At 45.4% G+C, this 19,801-nt stretch overlaps 1 protein-coding gene across 4 annotated transcripts; it reads right to left on the bottom strand.

Annotated features, from left to right (window-relative positions):
• Nucleotides 1–244: 244 nt before the first annotated feature.
• LOC140211774 (uncharacterized) lies at nucleotides 245–17,178 on the bottom strand. Of its 4 annotated transcripts, none has more exons than XM_072281917.1 (3): nucleotides 17,139–17,178; nucleotides 4,013–4,180; nucleotides 245–3,803 (listed from the first exon to the last, which is right to left on the bottom strand). In XM_072281917.1, exon 3 carries the CDS (start codon nucleotides 3,350–3,352, stop codon nucleotides 2,414–2,416), a length of 939 nt encoding a protein of 312 aa, XP_072138018.1. In that variant the 5' UTR covers nucleotides 3,353–3,803; nucleotides 4,013–4,180; nucleotides 17,139–17,178; the 3' UTR covers nucleotides 245–2,413. The 4 variants fall into 4 exon arrangements, with proteins under 4 accessions (XP_072138018.1, XP_072138014.1, XP_072138016.1 ...); XM_072281913.1 differs by adding an exon at nucleotides 8,582–8,772 and having other exon boundaries at nucleotides 245–4,180; nucleotides 17,139–17,154; XM_072281915.1 differs by lacking the exon at nucleotides 17,139–17,178 and adding an exon at nucleotides 10,614–10,855 and having other exon boundaries at nucleotides 245–4,180.
• Between the last annotated feature and the right edge of the window lie 2,623 nt (nucleotides 17,179–19,801).

Below are 19,801 nucleotides of genomic sequence, written 5' to 3'. Positions count from 1 at the left end.
CTATGCTCCAAAAATCAGGATCTCCCAGTGGGCACCCAGTTTAATTCCACTTCCCATTCCAATGTTTATCCATGGCCCCCTCCACTGTCATGATGAGGCCACACTTAGGCCTGTAGGAACAAGCCTTATATTCTGTCTGGGTAGCCTTCAACCTGATGGCATGAACATCGATTCCTCGAACCTCTGGTAATGCCCCCCCCCACATCTCCTTCACCATTCCCCATCCCCTTCTGTCATCTCTTTGTCCGCTCATCACCTCCTTCTCCCCCTTTACCTGCCCAGTATCTCTTTCACCAATCAACTTACCAGCTCTTTACTTCATTCCTCCCCCTTCAGGTTTCACCTATCGCCTTGTGTTTCTCTCTCCCTCTAGTTCTGGGTACACCCATCATAGGAAACATCTTTTCCACATCCACCCTATCTATTCCTTTCAACATTCGGTAGTTTCAATGAGATACCCCCACATTCTTCTAAATTCCTGTGAGTACAGGCCCAAAGCTGCCAAACGCTCCTCAGATGTTAACCCATTCATTCCCAAAATTGAAGGATGACCCTCAAGAAGAGGTAAGGAGCTTTTTTTTTGGCTAGAGTAGTCAATCTGTGGAATGCTCTGTCGCCGACAACTGTGGAGGACCAGACCGTGGGTGTACTTAAAGAGAAAATTAATAGTTTCCTGATTGGTCAGGGCATGAAAGGTTATGGTGAGAAGGCAGGTGTATGGGGTTGAGTAGGTTCTGGGATCAGACATGATGGAATGGTCTAGCAGATCCAATGGCTGAATGCCTAATTCTGCTCCCAGTCTTATAGTCTTATTGTGTGTGTCAACAAAGTCAACGAAATTTTTCTTCTCTGTCAATCAGCTTCCAAACATTGCTACTCTGTCATTTGTTGTCATGCCCTCCTGCTCTGATTTAGGTTTAACCTGATATTAATCAGGTTTAATATCACTGGCATTTCATGAAATTTGTTGTTTTGTGGCAGCTGTACATTGCCATAAGAAAAAAAATCTAAATTACGCTTAGTATAAATAAAACAAAAGTTAAATTAGTAGTGGAAAAAGTGAAAAAACTGTCCATTCAAAAATCTGATGGTGGAGGGGAAGAAGCTGTTCCTGAAACATTGAGTGTGTTTTCAGGCTCCTAACTTCAGGAAACAAAGAGAAGATGGGATATCCTGTGTGATGGGGTGCTTAATGATGGACACCCAATCACCTAGCTCCTTGTATGCTTTTACCATTACCATTGTCTAGAGCCCCACACTCTGCCCTGTGCTGTTCCGTCTTCTTTCTGACCCTCATCCATTGAACATCCAACTAATGGTTCCACATTCTGCTTTAGAGGACAATGGTGGATTCTAACAACCCAGGTGTGCGAGGTGCAGCTCTTTAGAAGCAGTGAAAATGATCCATAATGTTGAAAAAACAGATAATATGGAGGTTAAATACCAATGTTATTCTTACTCAGCTTAAGAGATATGAGGGACAAAGAACATGTCAAACATAGTTACAGTAAGCTCTTCTTCAGTCTACAGAAAGTCAAGCAGGAAATTCAAGGGAAACCTCTTCACTTGGAACTGCTTGGAACCCATCACCACAGGAGTGAGTGGTGAACAGCAGGGATGGAACAGAAATACTGGCAGGGACCAGAAGGGGTGAGTTGACTCCCTGCTGTTCAATGGGTGTGTTGTAAATTCACTAAGCACCTGAGACGGAGTTTAAGACAGAATTTATTTGTTACAGACCCAGAATATTAAACTCCAGTCGCATTAAAGGTGAACATCAGCAGAAGAAACAGCACCAGTGATCAGAGTGCAGAACTGGGTGTGATGAGCAGCAGCAATAATGCAGTCTAACTCCAAGTCATTTTTGAACTTGCCTGTGGATACAGCAACTGTGAAGATTAGATATCCGGCATACAACTTATTTAAACTTTTCCCCCCACTGTGAACTCAGTAGTGTGTCACAAGTTCAGATGTCCGAGTGAATCTCTCTCTCTCCAGTGTTAACTCACTGAAGTAACTTAAGTTGAGATGACCGTTTGAATCCTTTTCCACTCTCCAGCAGATGAATACTCTCTCTCCAATGTGTACTGACTGGTGTGCCAGCAGCTGAGATGACCGAGTGAATCCCTTCCCACAGTCTGAACAGATGAAAGGCTTCTCTCCAGTGTGAACTCGCTGATATACTTTCAGTTGAAATGACCGAGGAAATCCTTTCCCACAGTCTGAGCAGATGAATGGCATCTCCCCAGTGTGAACTGACTGGTGTGTCAGTAGGTGAGATGACTGAGTGAATCCCTTTTCTCAGTCTGAGCAAGGGAATGGACTCTCCCCAGTGTGAACTCGCTGATGTACCTTCAGTTGAGGTGACTGCGTGAATCTCTTCCCACAGTCTGGAACAAATGAGTGGTCACTCTCAGTGCAAACTCACTGGTGTCTGACTGTGGGATGACTGAGTGAATGCCGTTCCACAGTCTGAGCAGGTGAATGGCCTCTCCCCACTATGAAATGATGGATGTTCTATTGGGTTAGATGACCGAGTGAATCCCTTCCCACAATCTGAGCAGATGAATGGCCTCTCCTCAGTGTGAACTCGCTGATGTGTCTGCAGGTGAGATGACCGAGTGAATCCCTTCCCACATTCTGAGCAGATGAACGGCCTCTCCCCAGTGTGAACTCGCTGATGTACTTTCAGTTGAGATGACTGAGTGAATCCTTTCCCACAGTCTGAGCAGATGAAAGGCTTCTCTCCAGTGTGAACTCGCTGATGTACCTTCAGTTGAAATGACCGAGGAAATCCTTTCCCACAATCTGAGCAGATGAATGGCATCTCCCCAGTGTGAATTGACTGGTGTGCCAGTAGGTGAGATGACCGAGTGAATCCCTTCCCACATTCAGAGCAGATGAACGGCCTCTCCCCTGTGTGAATTCGCTGATGTACCTTCAGTTGAGATGACTGAGTGAATCCCTTCCCACAGTCTGAGCAGGTGAATGGCCTCTCCCCAGTGTGAACTCGTTGGTGTGTCTGCAGGTGGAATGACCGAGTGAATCGTTTTCCACAGTCTGAGCAGGTGAATGGCCTCTCTCCGGTGTGAACTCGCTCATGTGTCAGCAGATCAGATGACTGAGTGAATCTCTTCCCACATTCAGAGCAGGTGAATGGCCTTACCACAGTGTGAACTCGCTGAAGTTCCCTCAGTTGAGATGACTGAGTGAATCCCTTCCCGATGTCTGAGCAGGTGAATGACCTCTCCCCAGTGTGAACACTCTGATGTGCCAGTAAGTGAGATGTCTGAGTGAATCCCTTCCCACAGTCTGAGCAGATGAATGGCATCTCCCCATTGTGAACTGACATGGTCTCTCCCCAGTGCGAACTCACTCATGTGTCAGCAGTTCAGATGACTGAGTGAATCTTTCCCCACACACTGAACAGGTGAATGGCCTCTCCCTGGTGTCAAATTTCTTATGTTTCTTTAGCTTGAATGATAGAATTAATCATTTCCCACAGACACAACTTGATGTATCTTCAGGCTGGATAACTGAGTAGATCCCCTCCCACACACACAACAGGTGTACAGTCTCCCCACGGTGACCTCACTGGTGCATCTGCAGGCTGGATGAGTGAGTGAATCATTTCCCACACTGAGAGAAGGAGAATGCTATCTCCTTGCTATCAATTCTCTGGCAATTCATCAAGTCAGATGTGAAGCTTAGTGAACCTCTTACAGAGTCAATACAGTTGAAGAACTGATCCCAAGTGAACAAATGCTGCTGTGAAATCAGCACACTGGTTCCAGTGGATTTTACTGCATTAGAACAGAAAACTTCATGTCAGACACAAAGTGCATTTCTAACCGGGATGATATACTTCTTCATTTCCAAGGATCAGTAATAGATACAGTATATTGGTAAATAAAGGAAATATCTGGACACTTCTTCAATAACTTGAAGACAAGTTCAAGTATACAAGGTTTACCTCCAGGAGGCTACATCCAAATCTCATCACTATACTAACCACGTAGGCGGGTTTCCCTTGCTATGACTGGTGTGTTCTCTTCTCAAACATCTCCTCCTCCACTTTCAAGGATCACTGGTATTCAAGTGCTGGTGAACTGACAGACACTGTATAATTGGTGTGTTGTCTTTTGAGGTTCCTGCACACAAATTCTTTGCTGTTTTTAACCTATAAAAAGAATAACAAAATATATCAATGGGTGAAGGATAGCATTTCAGATGAGATCATTTTAGTCTCAACGGTGAGCTCTGACATTATATCAAGTTTCAACACATTGGAATAACAACTCATCTTCTAACTGGGCTTGGTGCAAGCATCCAGACCGACCATCAAATTTTCCGTTTTACTGTCTGCATCAGAAAGGACCATTTCTGCCCATCATTAGCTTGTGACCTCACTCAGTTCTCTCTCTCCATTAGTATTATTACAAGTTCTGATCATGTCCCACAGAGCTACAAAGAACACTTGATAATTACATGGCTGATCTTGTAGACTTTCTAATGCCTCTGACCCCCCATCAGGTGATTGATGGTGGTGAACTCACTGGTGGCAATGCCAATGAATGCAAAGGGAAAGTGATTAGACTTTCTCGATGGAGTTCAGTAATGTGCATAATTTTGTGATGTGAATGCAAAAGGTCAATTGTTATGGTGGGCAAAGGGGCCTGATATCATTATGTTCCCTGAGAAATTGGGACAAAACATGTCCTCATGGGTAGAAAGATCCAGGACCGAAGATGTAGAACAGAATATCACATACAAAATGATTACTAGTGTAGTAAATAGCTGTTGTGTGTTCTTCATGCCAGATATTGGAATCCTGGGAGACCCAGAGTCTCCCAGCGAACTACATCTGCTTGAAGGGCATCCGGCTGCAGCTCCTTGAAGACCATGTTAGAGATCTGGAGCAGCAGCTGGATGACCTTCAGCTTGTACAGGAGTGAAGAGATCATCAATCAGAGTTACAGGGAAGTAGTCACCCTGAAGTTGCGGGAGGTGAGTAGCTGGGTAACTGTCAGGAGAAATAGAAATGTCAATTGGCAGTTAGCTCGGAGCACCCTGCAGCCATTCCTCTGAATAATAAGTACATTGCTTTGGATTCTGTTGAGGGGGGATGACCTCCCAGGGGAATGCCACAGAGACTGGGTTACTGGCACTGAGCATAGGTCCATGGTGTAGAAGGGAAAGAAGGAGCAATAGTGATAGGGAACTCAATAGTCAGGGAAACAGACAGGGGATTCTGTGGATGTGAACGGAACACTCAAGTGGCTTGTTGCCTCCTTGGTGCCAGAGTCAGGATTGTCTTGGATCACATCCACAGCATTTTGGAGAGGGTGGGAGAGCAGCCAATGACATAGGAAAGAAAAGCAAAGAGGTCCTGAAAAGAGAATTTACAGAGCTAGATAGAAAGCTGAAAAGCAGGACCTCCAGGGTAGTAATCTCTGGATTGCTGCCTGTGTCACACACCAGTGAGGATAGAAACAGGATAAATTGACAGATTAATACATGGCAAAGAAGTTGGTTCAGGTTCTTGGATCATTGGGCTCTCTTCAGGGGGAGGTACCTGTTCAAAAGTGACGGGTTGCACCCGAATCTGAGGGGAACCAATTTTCTTGGGCAGGTTTGTTAGAGCTGTTGGGGAGGGTTTAAACTAATTTGGCAGAGGATGAGAACTGGAGTGAAGGGACTGAAGATCGGATGGATGGTAAAAAAGCCAAGATAGCATGCAGTCAGACTGTCAGGAAGGGCAGGCAGAATATATGACAAAGTTGCAGCCAGCAGGATGAGTACCAGTGCATTAGGGATGCAGAATCAAAGAGGGTAACAAATACAGTACTCAAAGTGTGATATCTGAATGCGCAGAGTATAAGAAATAAGGTGGATGACCTTGTTGCACTATTATAAAATGTCAGGTATGGTGTTGTGGACATCACTGAATTGTGGCTGAAGGATGGTTGTAGTTGGGAGCTGAATGTCCAAGGTTACACGTTGTATTGGAGGGATAGGAAGATAGGCGGGGGGGCGGGGGGGCTCTACTGGCATAGAATGGCATCAAATCATTAGAAAGATGTGACATAGGATCAGAAGATGTTGAATCCTTGTGGGTTGAGTTAAGAAACTGCAAGGGTAAAAGGCCTGATGGCAGTTATACAGTATACAGGCCTCCCAACAGTGGCTGGAAGGTGGACCACAGATTACAACGGGAAATAGAAAAGGCATGTCAAAAGTGCAATGTTATGATAGTCATGGGAAATTTCAACATGCAGGTCAATTGGGAAAATCAGGTTGGTAACGGATCTCAGGAGAGTGAGTTTGTTGAATGCCTACCAGGTGGCTTTTTAGAGCAGTTTGTCATTGAGCCTACTAGGGGATCAGCTATACTGGATTGGGTGCTATGTAATGAACCAGAGGCGATTAGGGAACTTAAGGTAAAAGAACCCTTAGAAAGCAGTGATCACAATATGATTGTTCAACTTGAAATTTGACAGAAAGAAAGTAAAGTCTGATGTAGCAGTATTTCAGTGGGTTAAAGGAAATTACAGTGGTACGAGAGAGGAGTTGGCCAAAGTAAATTGGAGGGAGCTGCTGGTAGGGATGACAGCAGAGCAGCAATAGTGTGAGTTTCTGGGAAAAATGAGGAAGATGCAGGAAAGAGATAATCCAAAAACAAAAGAAATAATCAAATGGCAACTGTGGCTGACAAGGGAAGTCAAAGGTAATGTACAACGCAAAAAATAGTGGTAAGGCATAGAAACCATAGAAAAACTACAGCACAGAAACAGGCCTTTTGGCCCTTCTTGGCTGTGCCGAACCATTTTCTGCCTAGTCCCACTGACCTGCACACGGACCATATCCCTCCATACACCTCCCATCCATGTATCTGTCCAATTTATTCTTAAATGTTAAAAAAGAACCCACATTTACCACCTCGTCTGGCAGCTCATTCCATACTCCCACCACTCTCTGTGTGAAGAAGCCCCCCCACCCAATGTTCCCTTTAAACTTTTCCCCCCTCACCCTAAACCCATGTCCTCTGGTTTTTTTCTCCCCTTGCCTCAGTGGAAAAAGCCTGCTTGCATTCACTCTATCTATACCCATCATAATTTTATATACCTCTATCAAATCTCCCCTCATTCTTCTACACTCCAGGGAATAAAGTCCTAACCTATTCAATCTTTCTCTGTAACTGAGTTTCTCAAGTCCCGGCAACATCCCTGTAAACCTTCTCTGCACTCTTTCAACCTTATTAATATCCTTCCTGTAATCTGGTGACCAAAACTGAACACAATACTCCAGATTCGGCCTCACCAATGCCTTATACAACCTCATCATAACATTCCAGCTCTTATACTCAATACTTTGATTAATAAAGGCCAATGTACCAAAAGCTCTCTTTACGACCCTATCTACCTGTGACGCCACTTTTAGGGAATTTTGTATCTGTATTCCCAGATCCCTCTGTTCTACTGCACTCCGCAGTGCCTTAACATTTACCCTGTACGTTCTACCTTGGTTTGTCCTTCCAAAGTGCAATACCTCACACTTGTCTGTATTAAACTCCATCTGCCATTTTTCAGCCCATTTCTCCAGCTGGTCCAAATCCCTCTGCAAGCTTTGAAAACCTTCCTCACTGTCCACTACACCTCCAATCTTTGTATCATAGGATTGGGAAGCTTCCTTGTCATGGGGGTCTTAAAACCATGAACTTAAAAGATTTATTGACCCTGGTGCAGCTGGGAATCTCATGAATATTGCTTTAACTTAAAGATGGGGGGTTCTGACACAGGAATTAAAAGAAAAGATCAATGTCAAGGGCCTGACAGTCGATCTCTGGGCACCAGCCAGATCCACCTTTCCAATGAACCCGCCAAACGTGCTTGAAGGTAACCATAGTAAAGAATTGTCCTTCTATCTGGTTGAATTGCCTGAACTGCCACAGGTGCTTGGTCTCCCCTGGCTATCCCAATTTAGCCCACAGATTGATTGGACTCTTAAATGACTCCAAGAGTGGGGACCAGCTTTCCTATCTACCTGTCTGGGTCCAGCTCAAGCTCTGTTCCATGAATCCCCTCGTGTGTCAACTAAGGATATGGACATGTCTGGGGTACTGGCTGAATATGCGGATCTTCTAGAGGTCCTCAGTAAAAGGAATGCCACCTCCCTGCTCCCACCCAGTCATAAAACTGTGCCAAAGACCTCCTACCTGGCACTAGTCCTCTCCGGGGCTGGCTCTTTTCTCTCTTGCCCTGAAATGGTGGCCATGGAGGAATATATTAAGGAGGCATTGGCCATAGGGTTTATCTATCTGCCAACCCCACCAGCGGGAGCAGGCTTCTTTTTTGTGAGCAAGAAAGATGGCAAGCTCTGTCTCTGCATCGATTATCGGTCCCTGAACAACATCACCGTGAAGAACCACTACCCTCTTCCCCTGCTGGCGTCTGCATTCGAACATCTCCAGAGAGCAACTATATTTTCCAAGATTGATCTGCACAATGTTTATAATTTGGCTCGTATGAGAGGAGTTGAGTGGAAGGCAGCTTTCATCATCTTTAGTGGCCACTATGAGTACCTTGTGATGTCTAGCCAACACCCCCGCTGTTTTCCAGGCCTCAGTTAACAACGTGCCCAGGGACATGTTGAACCTGTTGGTTTTTGTGTATTTAGACGACTTCCTGATCCATTCCAACTCTCACCAGGAACATGTCCAGCATGTCTGGAGGGCTCTCAGATGGCTCCTTGAAAATAACCTATACGCCAAGCCTGAGAAATGCAAGTTTCATAAAAATCAGGTGTTGTTTTTGGGCTATATACTTACCCCATCCAGTGTTCAAATGGACCCTAGTAAAGTTCTGACAGTTACAGAGTGACCCAAACAATCTACAATCAGTTACAGGGCTTTGTGGGGTTTGTGAACTTTTATCGCTGATTCATCTGGTATTTCAGCTTTATCGTGGCACCCATAAATGCACTCACCAGGAAGATCTTGGCAGGATTCCATTGGGCAGATGATGTCAACCAAGCATTTTCCGAATTGAAGTGACATTTCACCACTGTCTCAGTGCTGCAACTCCCAGAACTATCACAGCCATTCATTGTCGAGGTGGATGCACCTGATATTGGCATTGGAGCTGTCCTCTTTCAGCACTCACTTGCAGATAGTCAGCTGCACCCTTGTGCCTTTCTTTCCCATTGCCTGACTCTGGCCGACAGGAACTACGATGTTGGGAACCGGGAACTTCTGACTGTCAAGGATGCCCTGGAAGAATGGCAACACTGGCTGAAGGGGACAGAGCATCCTTTCTTGGTTTGGACAGTGCACAAGAATCTCTCTTATAGTCAGGATGCAAAGAGGCTGAACTCTTGTAAAGTCCAGTGGCCTCTTCTTCACTCAGTTTAAAACCAAGGTCGACGCTCTCTCCCGGCAGTTCGATGGATCTGAGGACAATGCCTATCCCAAGCCCATTCTTCCTCGCTCGTGTATTGCTGCTCCAGCGATCCGGGGAGTACAGGAGGAGGTGAGGGCTGCCCAATAGTTGGAACCAGGCCCAGTTGGGGGTGCTCCAAAGTGTTGGAATTGGGTCACTCCTCCCTTCTGGCTGGACATCTGGGAATCCAATGGACCCAGAAGTTTTATAAAGAGATTTTGGTAGCCTTCTACATCCCAGGTTGTCCACAACTTCGTTTCTACCTGTCCCAGCTGTACTCAGAACAAGACATCACACTAGCATCCTGTGGGTCAGCTATGTCCGCTGCCTGTGCCCCATCACTCCTGGTTCCACCTTTCAGTTGATTTCATCACTGGGCTGCCCTTGTCTAATGGAAACATTACCACTTTGGTTGTTGTGGAGCGATTTGCCAAGGCTGCCCACTTAATTGCCCCCCTTAATTGGCTTGTGAGATTGCTACACTCAAGGTTCAACATGTGTTCAGGCTCCATGGCTTCCCTTAAGACATGGTGTCTGATCGTGGACCACAGTTCACTTCCTGCTTTTGGAAGGCATCCTGCGCTCTTGTAGGAGCCCCATCCAATGACCAGACTGAGAAAGTGAATGAAGAGTTGGAAACAACTCTGCACTGCCTTGCCTCTTCCAATCCCACGTCCTGGAGCTCCCAATTGGTTTGGGCAGAGATTGCCCACAATGCCCTCCAGCTGTCCTCCATGGGCATGTCCCCCTTTGAATGCCAGAAGCAATTCCAGTCCCAGCCCTTTCCTGACCAGGAGTTCCTGCTGTTGACTACAAGTGCACCTGGAGCGAGCCAGGGTTTCTCTGCTGTACGCCCAGCAACAACATGCCCAGCAGGTTGATTGGCTCTAGCGAGGTGAGACCTTTCAAGCCAGGAGAGATCTGGTTTGCATCAGGGAATCATCCCCTAAAAGTCGAGAGATGCAAATTGGCTCTGCGGTATGTGGGATCATTTGTAGTGGAAAAGGTTATCAACAAGGTGTTGTATAGATTGCGTCTACCAGCATCACTGAAGATCCACCCAGTATTCTATGTTTCCCAGCATAAGCCAGTTACTACCTCTCCCCTGGCCCCAATCAGCCCACCTCCCCCTCCTCCCGCTCAGTAGATGGTTCCCTAGTCTGTACGGTTCAGCACCTCTTGGCATCTTGCCAGGTACGTGGTAAGGTCCAGTACTTATGGATTAGAAAGGGTATGGTCCTGATGAATGTTCTTGGGATCCCGTCGAAGGGCATCTTGGACAAGTCACTCATCCGGGACTTCTAGTGGGCACAGGACTGTGGCGCCTCAGGACCTGCACCTAGGAAGGGGAACCCTGTCACAAGGGGATCCAGGATGTCACGGCCCGATTGCAGGGAATCCTTAAGATTGAAGGTGAACATCCGGAAGTGGTGGTGCATGTCGGCACAAATGACGCGGGGAAGAAGAGGAAAGACATTCTACAGCGTGACTTCAGAGAACTCGGAAGAAGGCTGAAAAGCAGGACTTCCAGGGTGGTTATCTCTGGTTTGCTTCCAGTTCCCCGTGCTGGAGTGGTCAAGAACAGGGAGATAATGTATCTGAATGTGTAGCTGAGGAACTGGTGCAGGAAGCAAGGATTTACATTCTTGGACCACTGGGGTATGTTTCGGGGTAAGGATGAATTGTACAAAAGGGACGGGTTGCACCTTAATAAGCGGGGCACCAGCATTCTGGCAGGCAGGTTTGCCTCTGCAACACAGGTGTGTTTAAACTAAGTAGGGGAGGGGACGAACTGGAAACATAAGGATGGAGATAAAGGGAAAGTGAGAATAAGAAAAGTTAAGAAAGACAGCAGAATCAACAGAGCAGAAAGCTCAAGAAGGGATCGTACAGTATGGCCAAGTGATATAGAAATTGATATGGGAGGTGAGGGGAGTAATGAATTAAAAGTATTATATATGAATGCACGGAGTATAAGAAATAAAATGGATGGGCTTGAGGCACAGTTGGAAATCGGTAAGTATGATGTTGTGGGAATAACAGAGACATGGCTTCAAGTGGACGGGGCCCGGGAAATAAATATTCAAGGGTATACGTCCTATCGAAAGGACAGACTGATGGGCAGAGGGGGTAGGGTGGCTCTGTTGGTGAGGAATGATATTCAGTCCCTTGCGAGGGGGGCATAGAATCAGGAGATGTAGAGTCAGTATGGATAGAACTGAGAAATTCTAAGGGTAGAAAGACCCTAATGTGAGTTATCTACAGGCCCCCAAACAGTAGTCTGGATGTAGGGTGTAGGTTGAATCAAGAGTTAAAATTGGCATGTCGCAAAGGTTTTGCTACAGTTGTTATGGGGGACTTCAACATGCAGGTAGACTGGAGGAATCAGGTTGGTACTGGACCCCAAGAAAGGGAGTTTGTGGAGTCCCTCCGAAATGGATTCTTAGAACAGCTTGTACTGGAGCCTACCAGAGAGAACGCAATTCTAGATTTAGTGTTGTGCAATGAACCGGATTTGATCAGGGACCTCGAGGTAAAGGAGCCATTAGGAGGTAGTGACCATAATATGATAAGTTTTAATCTACAATTTGAGAGGGAGAAGGGAAACTCGGAAGTGTCAGTATTACAGTTGAACAACTGGTGCTATGAGGGAGGAGCTGGCCAAAGTTCAATGGAACAATACCCTAGCAGGGATGACAGTGGAACAGCAATGGCAAGTGTTTCTGGGAATAATGCGGAAGGTGCAGGATCAGTTCGTTCCAAAGAGGAAGAAAGATCCTAAGGGGAGTAAGGGGAGGCCATGGCTGACAAGGGAAGTAATGGACAGTATAAAAATAAAAGAGAAGAAGTATAACATAGCAAAGATGAGTGGGAAGCTGGAGGATTGGGAAACTTTTAAAGAGCAACAGAAGATAACTAAAAAGGCAATACGCAGAGAAAAAACGAGGTACGAAGGTAAACTAGCCAAGAATAGAAAGGTGGATAATAAAAGCTTCTTTAGGTATGTGAAAAGGAAAAAAATAGTTAAGACCAAAATTGGGCCCTGGAAGACAGAAGCGGGTGAATTTATTATGGGGAACGAGGAAATGGCAGACGAGTTGAACAGGTACTTTGGATCTGTCTTCACTAGGGAAGACACAAACAATCTCCCAGATGTAATAGTGGCCAAAGGACCTAGGGTAATGGATGAATTGAAGGAAATTTATATTAGGCAGGAAATCGTGTTGGATAGGCTGTTGGGTCTGAAGGCTGATAAGTCCCCAGAACCTGATGGTCTGCATCCCAGGGTACTTAAGGAGGTGGCTTTAGAAATCGTGGAAGCATTGGTAATCATTTTCCAATGTTCTATGGATTCAGGATCAGTTCCTGTGGATCGGAGGGTGGCTAATGTTGTCCCTCTCTTCAAGAAGGGAGGAAGAGAGAAAACAGGGAATTATAGACCGGTTAGCCTGACGTCGGTGGTGGGAAAGATGCTGCAGTCAATTATAAAAGACGAAATTACGACACACCTGGATAGTAGTAACAGGATTGGTCCGAGTCAGCATGGATTTGCGAAGGGGAAATCGTGCTTGACTAACCTTCTGGAATTTTTTGAGGATGTAACTATGAAAATGGACAAGGGAGAGCCAGTGGATGTAGTGTACCTGGACTTTCAGAAAGCCTTTGATAAAGTCCCACATAGGAAATTAGTGGGCAAAATTAGGGCACATGGTATTGGGGGCAGAGTACTGACATGGATTGAAAATTAGCTGGCTGACAGAAAACAAAGAGTAGCGATTAACGGGTCCCTTTTGGAATGGCAGGCAGTGACCAGTGGGGTACTGCAGGGTTCAGTGCTGGGACCACAGCTGTTTACAATATGTATTAATGATTTAGATGAGGGAATTAAAAATAACATTAGCAAATTTGCCGATGACACAAAGCTGGGTGGCAGTGTGAAATGTGAGGAGGATGTTATGAGAATGCAGGGTGACTTGGACAGGCTGGGTGAGTGGGCAGAAGCAGTTTAATGTGGATAAATGTGAGGCTATCCACTTTGGTGGTAAGAACGGGAAGGGAGATTATTATCTAAATGGAGTCTAGTTCGGAAAGGAGGAAGCACAACGAGATCTAGGTGTTCTTGTACATCAGTCACTGAAAGCAAGCATGCAAGTACAGCAGGCAGTGAAGAAAGCTAATGGCATGCTGGCCTTCATAACAAGGGGAATTGAGTATAAGAGCAAAGAGGTCCTTCTGCAGCTGTACAGGGCCCTGGTGAGACCACACCTGGAGTACTGTGTGCAGTTTTGGTCTCCAAATTTGAGGAAGGACATTCTTGCTATTGAGGGAGTGCAGCACAGATTCACAAGGTTAATTCCGGGGATGGTGGGACTGTCATATGTCGAAAGATTGGAGCGACTGGGCTTGTATACTCTGGAATTTAGAAGGCTGAGAGGGGATCTTATTGAAACATATAAGATTATTAAGGGATTGGACACGCTGGAGGCAGGAAGCATGTTCCTGCTAATGGGTGAGTCCACAACCAGAGGCCACAGTTTAAGAATTAGGGGTAGGCCATTTAGAATGGAGTTGAGGGAAAACTTTTTCAGCCAGAGAGTGGTGGATATTATGGAATGCTTTGCCCCAGAAGGCTGTGGAGGCCAAGTCTCTGGATGCTTTCAAAAAAGAGATGGATAGAGCTCTTAAAGATAGCGGAATCAAAGGTTATGGCGATAAGGCAGGAACTAGATACTGATTGTGGATGATCAGCCATGATCACAGTGAATGGTGGTGCTGGCTCGAAGGGCCGAATGGCCTACTTCTGCACCTATTGTCTATTGTCTTAACCACAGACTCGGCTGCACAGTAGATTCTGCAATTGCGCTCATGAATATGCATGTCAGCTAATTATTATTTCATCATGGTATTTAATTCCCTTCTTTTCGTTTTTAGTGTTGTTGAGACTTGAGCAAAGCACAGCAACGTTACGCTGCCTGCTTGCATTCGGCCTTGACTGAGAAAGTGACTATCGAGTCGACAGACGCTGAAGACTGGCGGTATTCATTTTATATTTATACTTTCCCTTTCAGCCACGGTGTTGCCTTCTAGTTTTCCATTTGAGAGTTTTAGTTAACGGCCCTGTTTGTTATAGCATTTATTGTTTTCTTTTCCTTTAAAACCCTGTTTGTATTAAAGCCTTGTGAACTATTGACGTGTTTTAGTGTGTCTGTCTCTCCACACTTGGGCCATATCCGAACATAGTGACAAGAAGTTTGTGTAGCGGAACACTATATATTGAGTGATCATAATGCCATTAGTTTCAAAGTAATTAAGAAAATGACAGGTTTTGTCCCCAGATTAAGAGTCTAACTCGGAGAAAGGCCAATTTTGATGGTATCAGAAAGGATCTGGATCTGGATGGGGACAAGTTGTTTCCCGGCAAAGGTGTACTTGGTAAGCGTGAGGCCTTCAAAGGTGAAATTTTGAGAATAGAGAGTTTGTATGTTGCTGTTGGAAAAAAAGGCAAGGATAACAGGTTTTGGGAACTTTGCTTTTTGAGAGGTTGAGGCCTAGTTTAGAAAAAGGAGGTGCAGAGCAGGTATGGGCAAGCAGGAACAAACAAGGTACTTGAAGAGTATAAGAAATGCAAGAGAACACTAAAGGAAATCAGGAGGGTTAAAAGAACAACAGGAATTCTGCAGATGCTGGAAATTCAAGCAACACACATCAAAGTTGCTGGTGAACGCAGCAGGCCAGGCAGCATCTGTTGGAAGAGGTGCAGTCAACGTTTCAGGCTCTAACAAGCAAGGTGAAGGAGAATCCAAAGGGCTTCTACAGCCTATTAAAAGCAAAAGAATAGCAAAGGACAAAATTGGTCCTCTTTAAGATCTATGGTAATCTCTGCATGGAGCTGAAAGAGATGGGGGAGGGGAATCTTAAATACATTTTTTGCATTTGTGAGGAAACACAGCAGCGAGGTCACGGACTCTGTACAGATTATAGAGGAGAAAGTGTTTTCTATCTTGAGGCAAATAAGGCAAAATAGGGCCTGACACGGTGTACCTTCGGACCCTGTGGGAAGGCAAGTGCAGAAACTGCAGGGGCCCTGGCAGAGATACTTAAAACATCCTTAGCTACGGCTGAGAATTGGAAGATTAGATAGCTTATGTTGTTCCGTTGTTTAAGAAAGGCTCTATGAATAAACCGGGAAATTATAGGCCTGTGAGCCTAACATCAGCAATGAGTTATTGGAAGGTATTCTAAGTGACCAGATATATAAACATTTGGATAGACAGGGCCTGATTTGTAAGTTTTGTGCGTGGTAAGTCATGTCTAACCAATGTTATAGAGTTTTTCGAGGAAACGTTATAAAGGCAAGGCAGTGGATGTTGTCTACATAGATTTTGGCAAGGCCTTTGACAAGGCTCCACGTTTGGTTGATCAGGAAGGTTCAGTCACATGCATTCAAGATAAGGTAGTAAATTGCATGAGACATTGGTTTCGCGAAAGAAGGCAGAGAATGATTGTAGAAGGTTGCCTTGCTGACTGGAGGCTTGTGCCACAGGGATCAGTGCTGTTCCATTGTTGTTTGTCATCTATATCATGATCTGAATGATAATGTGGTTAACTGGATCAGCAAATTTAAAGATGACACCAAGATTGGGCATGTAGTGGATATAGTGGAAGACTATTAAAACTTTCAGCAGGATCTGGACCAGCTGGAAAAAAATTAATGCACACAAGAGGTGTTGCACTTTGGGAGTACCAACCAGTGTAGGTCCTACGCTGTGAGTGGTAGGGCACTAAGGAATGTGGTGGAACAGAGGGATCCAGGAATACAGATCCACAATAGCTTAAATGTAGTGTAACAGGCATACAGGGTTGTAAAAAATGTTTCTGGCACATTGGCCTTCATAAATCAATACAGTGAGTACGTGAGTTCAGGTGTTATGTTGAAATGGCATGACCTATCAGTGAGACCTAATATGGACTATAATGTCCAGATTTGGTCACCTACTTAAAGATGTAAATAAGATTGACAGTGCAGAGAAAATTTACAGCATGTTGCTGGGACTTGAGGACATGAGTTACAGGAAAAGGTTAAGTAGGTTTGGATTTTATTCCCTAGAAGAGTGAGGGGAGATTTGATCGAGGTACACCAATTTGTGAGGGGTAAATGCAAGCAGGATTTTTCCACTGAGGTTGGGTGAGACTCGAACTAGAGTCATTGGTTAAGGGTGAAAGGTGAAATGTTTAAGGGAACATGAGGGGGAACTTCTTCACTCAGAGGACGGTGAGAGCGTGAAACGAGCTGCCAGCGTCCGCAGGGTCGATTTCAGCATTTAAGAGAAATTTTGACAGTACACCAATGGGAATGCTATGAAGGGCTCTGGTCCGAGTGCAAATCGATGGGACTAAACAGATTAGTGTTTCGGCACGGACTAGATGGGCCTAGCGGCCTGTTTCTGCGCCCTTGTGTTCTATGGCTCTGGAGTCACAGCCAGCGATGCACATGCGCTATCGAAATGCCGCCAGCACCCTCGCTCCTCAACGGAAATCTCCCTGGGGCCCGAGTACGGATCTTGGAGCTGAGAGAGAGGGAAGCGACTGGGAAAGTCTCGGGTGCCGGACCACAATGTGTCCGGAGCTCTCACCAATTGTCCTGAGTTACGGTGCGGATCCCAACACTGATGAAAGCACCACCCAACTCCCCGCTCCTACCTGCTGCGGATCCTCCGGAGCCCTTTGTCCACTCTGCGCATGCGCTATCTGCGATCCTTGGCGTCTGCGCACTTGATCGGTGGGGTTCGACAGCAAATTCTGAAGCGCGAAGATTTCTGGGTAAGTAAAGTGCCATTGATATTCAAGTTTATAGTCATTCAACCAAGCACATGTATACAGCTGCACGAAACGTCGTCCTTCTGTAGCCGAGGTGCAAAAGCCATCTAGTCGCACACAGCACATTCAAGATAGTTTAATAACACACAAGTGTAAAGGAGAATGAAACACACTCAAAGTGCTGGAGGAACTCAGCAAGCAGTCAGCATCTATGAACAGGGTACATGCAACATTTTGGGACGAGATCCTTCATCAAGACTGGGAAAAAAAAAGATGAGGAGTAGAGTTTCAAGGTGATAAGTGAAACTGGGATGGGAGAGGGGTGAAGTTGATTCGTATCTTTCGCCATCTCCAGTGGGATCCTACCATAAAGCATCTTTCCCTCATCCCCACTTGCTGCTATCTGCAGGGATTGCTCCCTACACGACTCCCTTGTCCATTCGTCCCTCTCCATTAATCTCCCTCCTGGCACTTATCCTTGCAAGTGGAATAAGTGCTACACCTGCCCCTACACCTCCTCCTTCACTACCATTCAGGGCCCCAAAAAGTCCTTCCAGGTGAGGGGACACTTCACCTGTGGAGTCAGCTACTGTATCCAGTACTCCAGGTGTGGCCTCCTGTATATTGATGAGACCCGACACAGATTGGGAGACTGATTCACTGAGCTCTCAGGTTGGAGGAGTAACACCTTATATTCCATCTGAGTAGCTTCCAACCTGATGGCATAATCACCAATTTCTCAAACTTCCAGTAAAGTTCCACCCACTTCACCATTTTCCATTCCCATTTTCCTCTGTTACCTTACCTCCTTATCTGCCTATCACCCCTGGTGCTCCTCCCCCTTTTCTTTCTTCCATGGCCTTCTGTCCACTCCTATCAGATTCCCCTTCTCCAGCCCTGTGTTTTGCTAATCAACTTCCCAGTTCTTTACTTCGCCCCTCTCCTCCTCCTGGTTTCACCTATCACCTTGTGGTTCTTCTTCCTCTCCCCCATTTTCTCACTCTGACTCTTCGTCTTTTTATCCAGCCTTGATGGAGGGCTTCAGCCCGAAACATTGACTGTATTCTTTCCCATACATGCTGCCTGGCCTACTGGGTTCCTCCAGCATTTTGTGTGTGTTGCTTGGATTTCCAGCATCTCTTGTTTTGAGGAGAATGAAATCATTGTTATTCCAGATCTGACACAGCACAACAAGATAAATAACACAATAAATATAGATACATAAGATTTATAGTGTCTACAAGCACTGGTTCTCATTTACCACATTCCTCAAAACCAGTCAATATTTTTCATGTGGAGAACTCCACAACTATGGTAACACAGTAAGCTTCCACTAACAATGTCCTCAGTATCAAAAGGCATTCTGTGTGTCAAAGGTGAAAGCAAAACACATTTGCAAACGCTGATATAAATCAAAAACAGAAGAGATTCTGCAGATGCTTGAAGTATAGAGCAACACACAAGTAAATTGCTGAAAAATTCTTAGCAGGTCATGAGAATCTCTGCCGATAAATGAATGATTGCATTTTCAGACTGAACAAAGCCCTCTCACCAGTCACCAGATGCTGCATGGCCTGCAGAAATTAAACACTCATTTTTCAGCCAAGTGCTTCCAAATGTGGCTGATCTTTCATTCATAGCCACATCCTCCTGGTCCTTCCTTCTCTTCCTTCTCATCAACTCATCCCCATGCCACTTTCTGGAGCCCCAAATCCCTTCCCAGTGCTGGCCCCTCTTTGGTTTCCGACCCTACTCCACGAATGGATGCCCATTCTGCTTTCGTAATTTAGAGAAGAGTGTTGTATGGCAACAACTCAGCTGTGTGATGCACAGCCCTTTGAAATCAGTGAAAATGACCCCAAATGTTGAAAAGGGCAGGGAAGGAAGAGTTTAAACACCCATGATGTTCTTCCTTGCTCCAGATCCCTGCAGAATGAGTAGGATTTGGGACAAATCCCCAGTGAGCTTGTCTTCTGCAGCCTGCAAAATGTCATAGAGGAAATTCAAGGCGAACTTCTTCATCCACAGACTGGTGACCAGTTGCAACCTGCCATCAAATGGAGAGTGAGAGGTGAACAGCAGGGATCGATTTAAAAACACTGATGTGGTACAGAAAGACAGGCAGAGACTAGTTAGGATGAGTGGTCTATCTACTCTACGGGTGTGTGTGGCAGAGTCAGAAAGCACCTAAGACACAGCATTTGAAATAGAACAGATTTATTTGTCACAGATCTACAATATCAAACACCAGCTGAGTTTAAGGCCAACACTAGCAGAACAAATCCTTACATGGCTGAGTATCAAGGGTCCAGTCTTGGATGTGATGAGCAGCTGCAGAATCTGACATCAACATCCCTTGTGAACATGCAACTGGATTCAGTCACCGTGATAGTTAAAAATTGAGAGTAGAGCTTATTTGAACTGTCTCCCTGATATGAATTTGCTGGTGTTTCAGCAATGGGATGATTGAATAAATCTCTTTGCTCACTCAGGACGGAAGTGTGGCCTCTACTTCTTGCTGGAGTCTTATAAGGGAGGTTAATTGA

Source organism: Mobula birostris, chromosome 18, assembly GCF_030028105.1.
Source record: "Mobula birostris isolate sMobBir1 chromosome 18, sMobBir1.hap1, whole genome shotgun sequence".
Lineage (NCBI taxonomy): Eukaryota > Metazoa > Chordata > Chondrichthyes > Myliobatiformes > Myliobatidae > Mobula > Mobula birostris.
The sequence above is the reverse complement of the archived record's forward strand: the minus strand, read 5'-3'. Positions and strand labels throughout refer to the sequence as shown.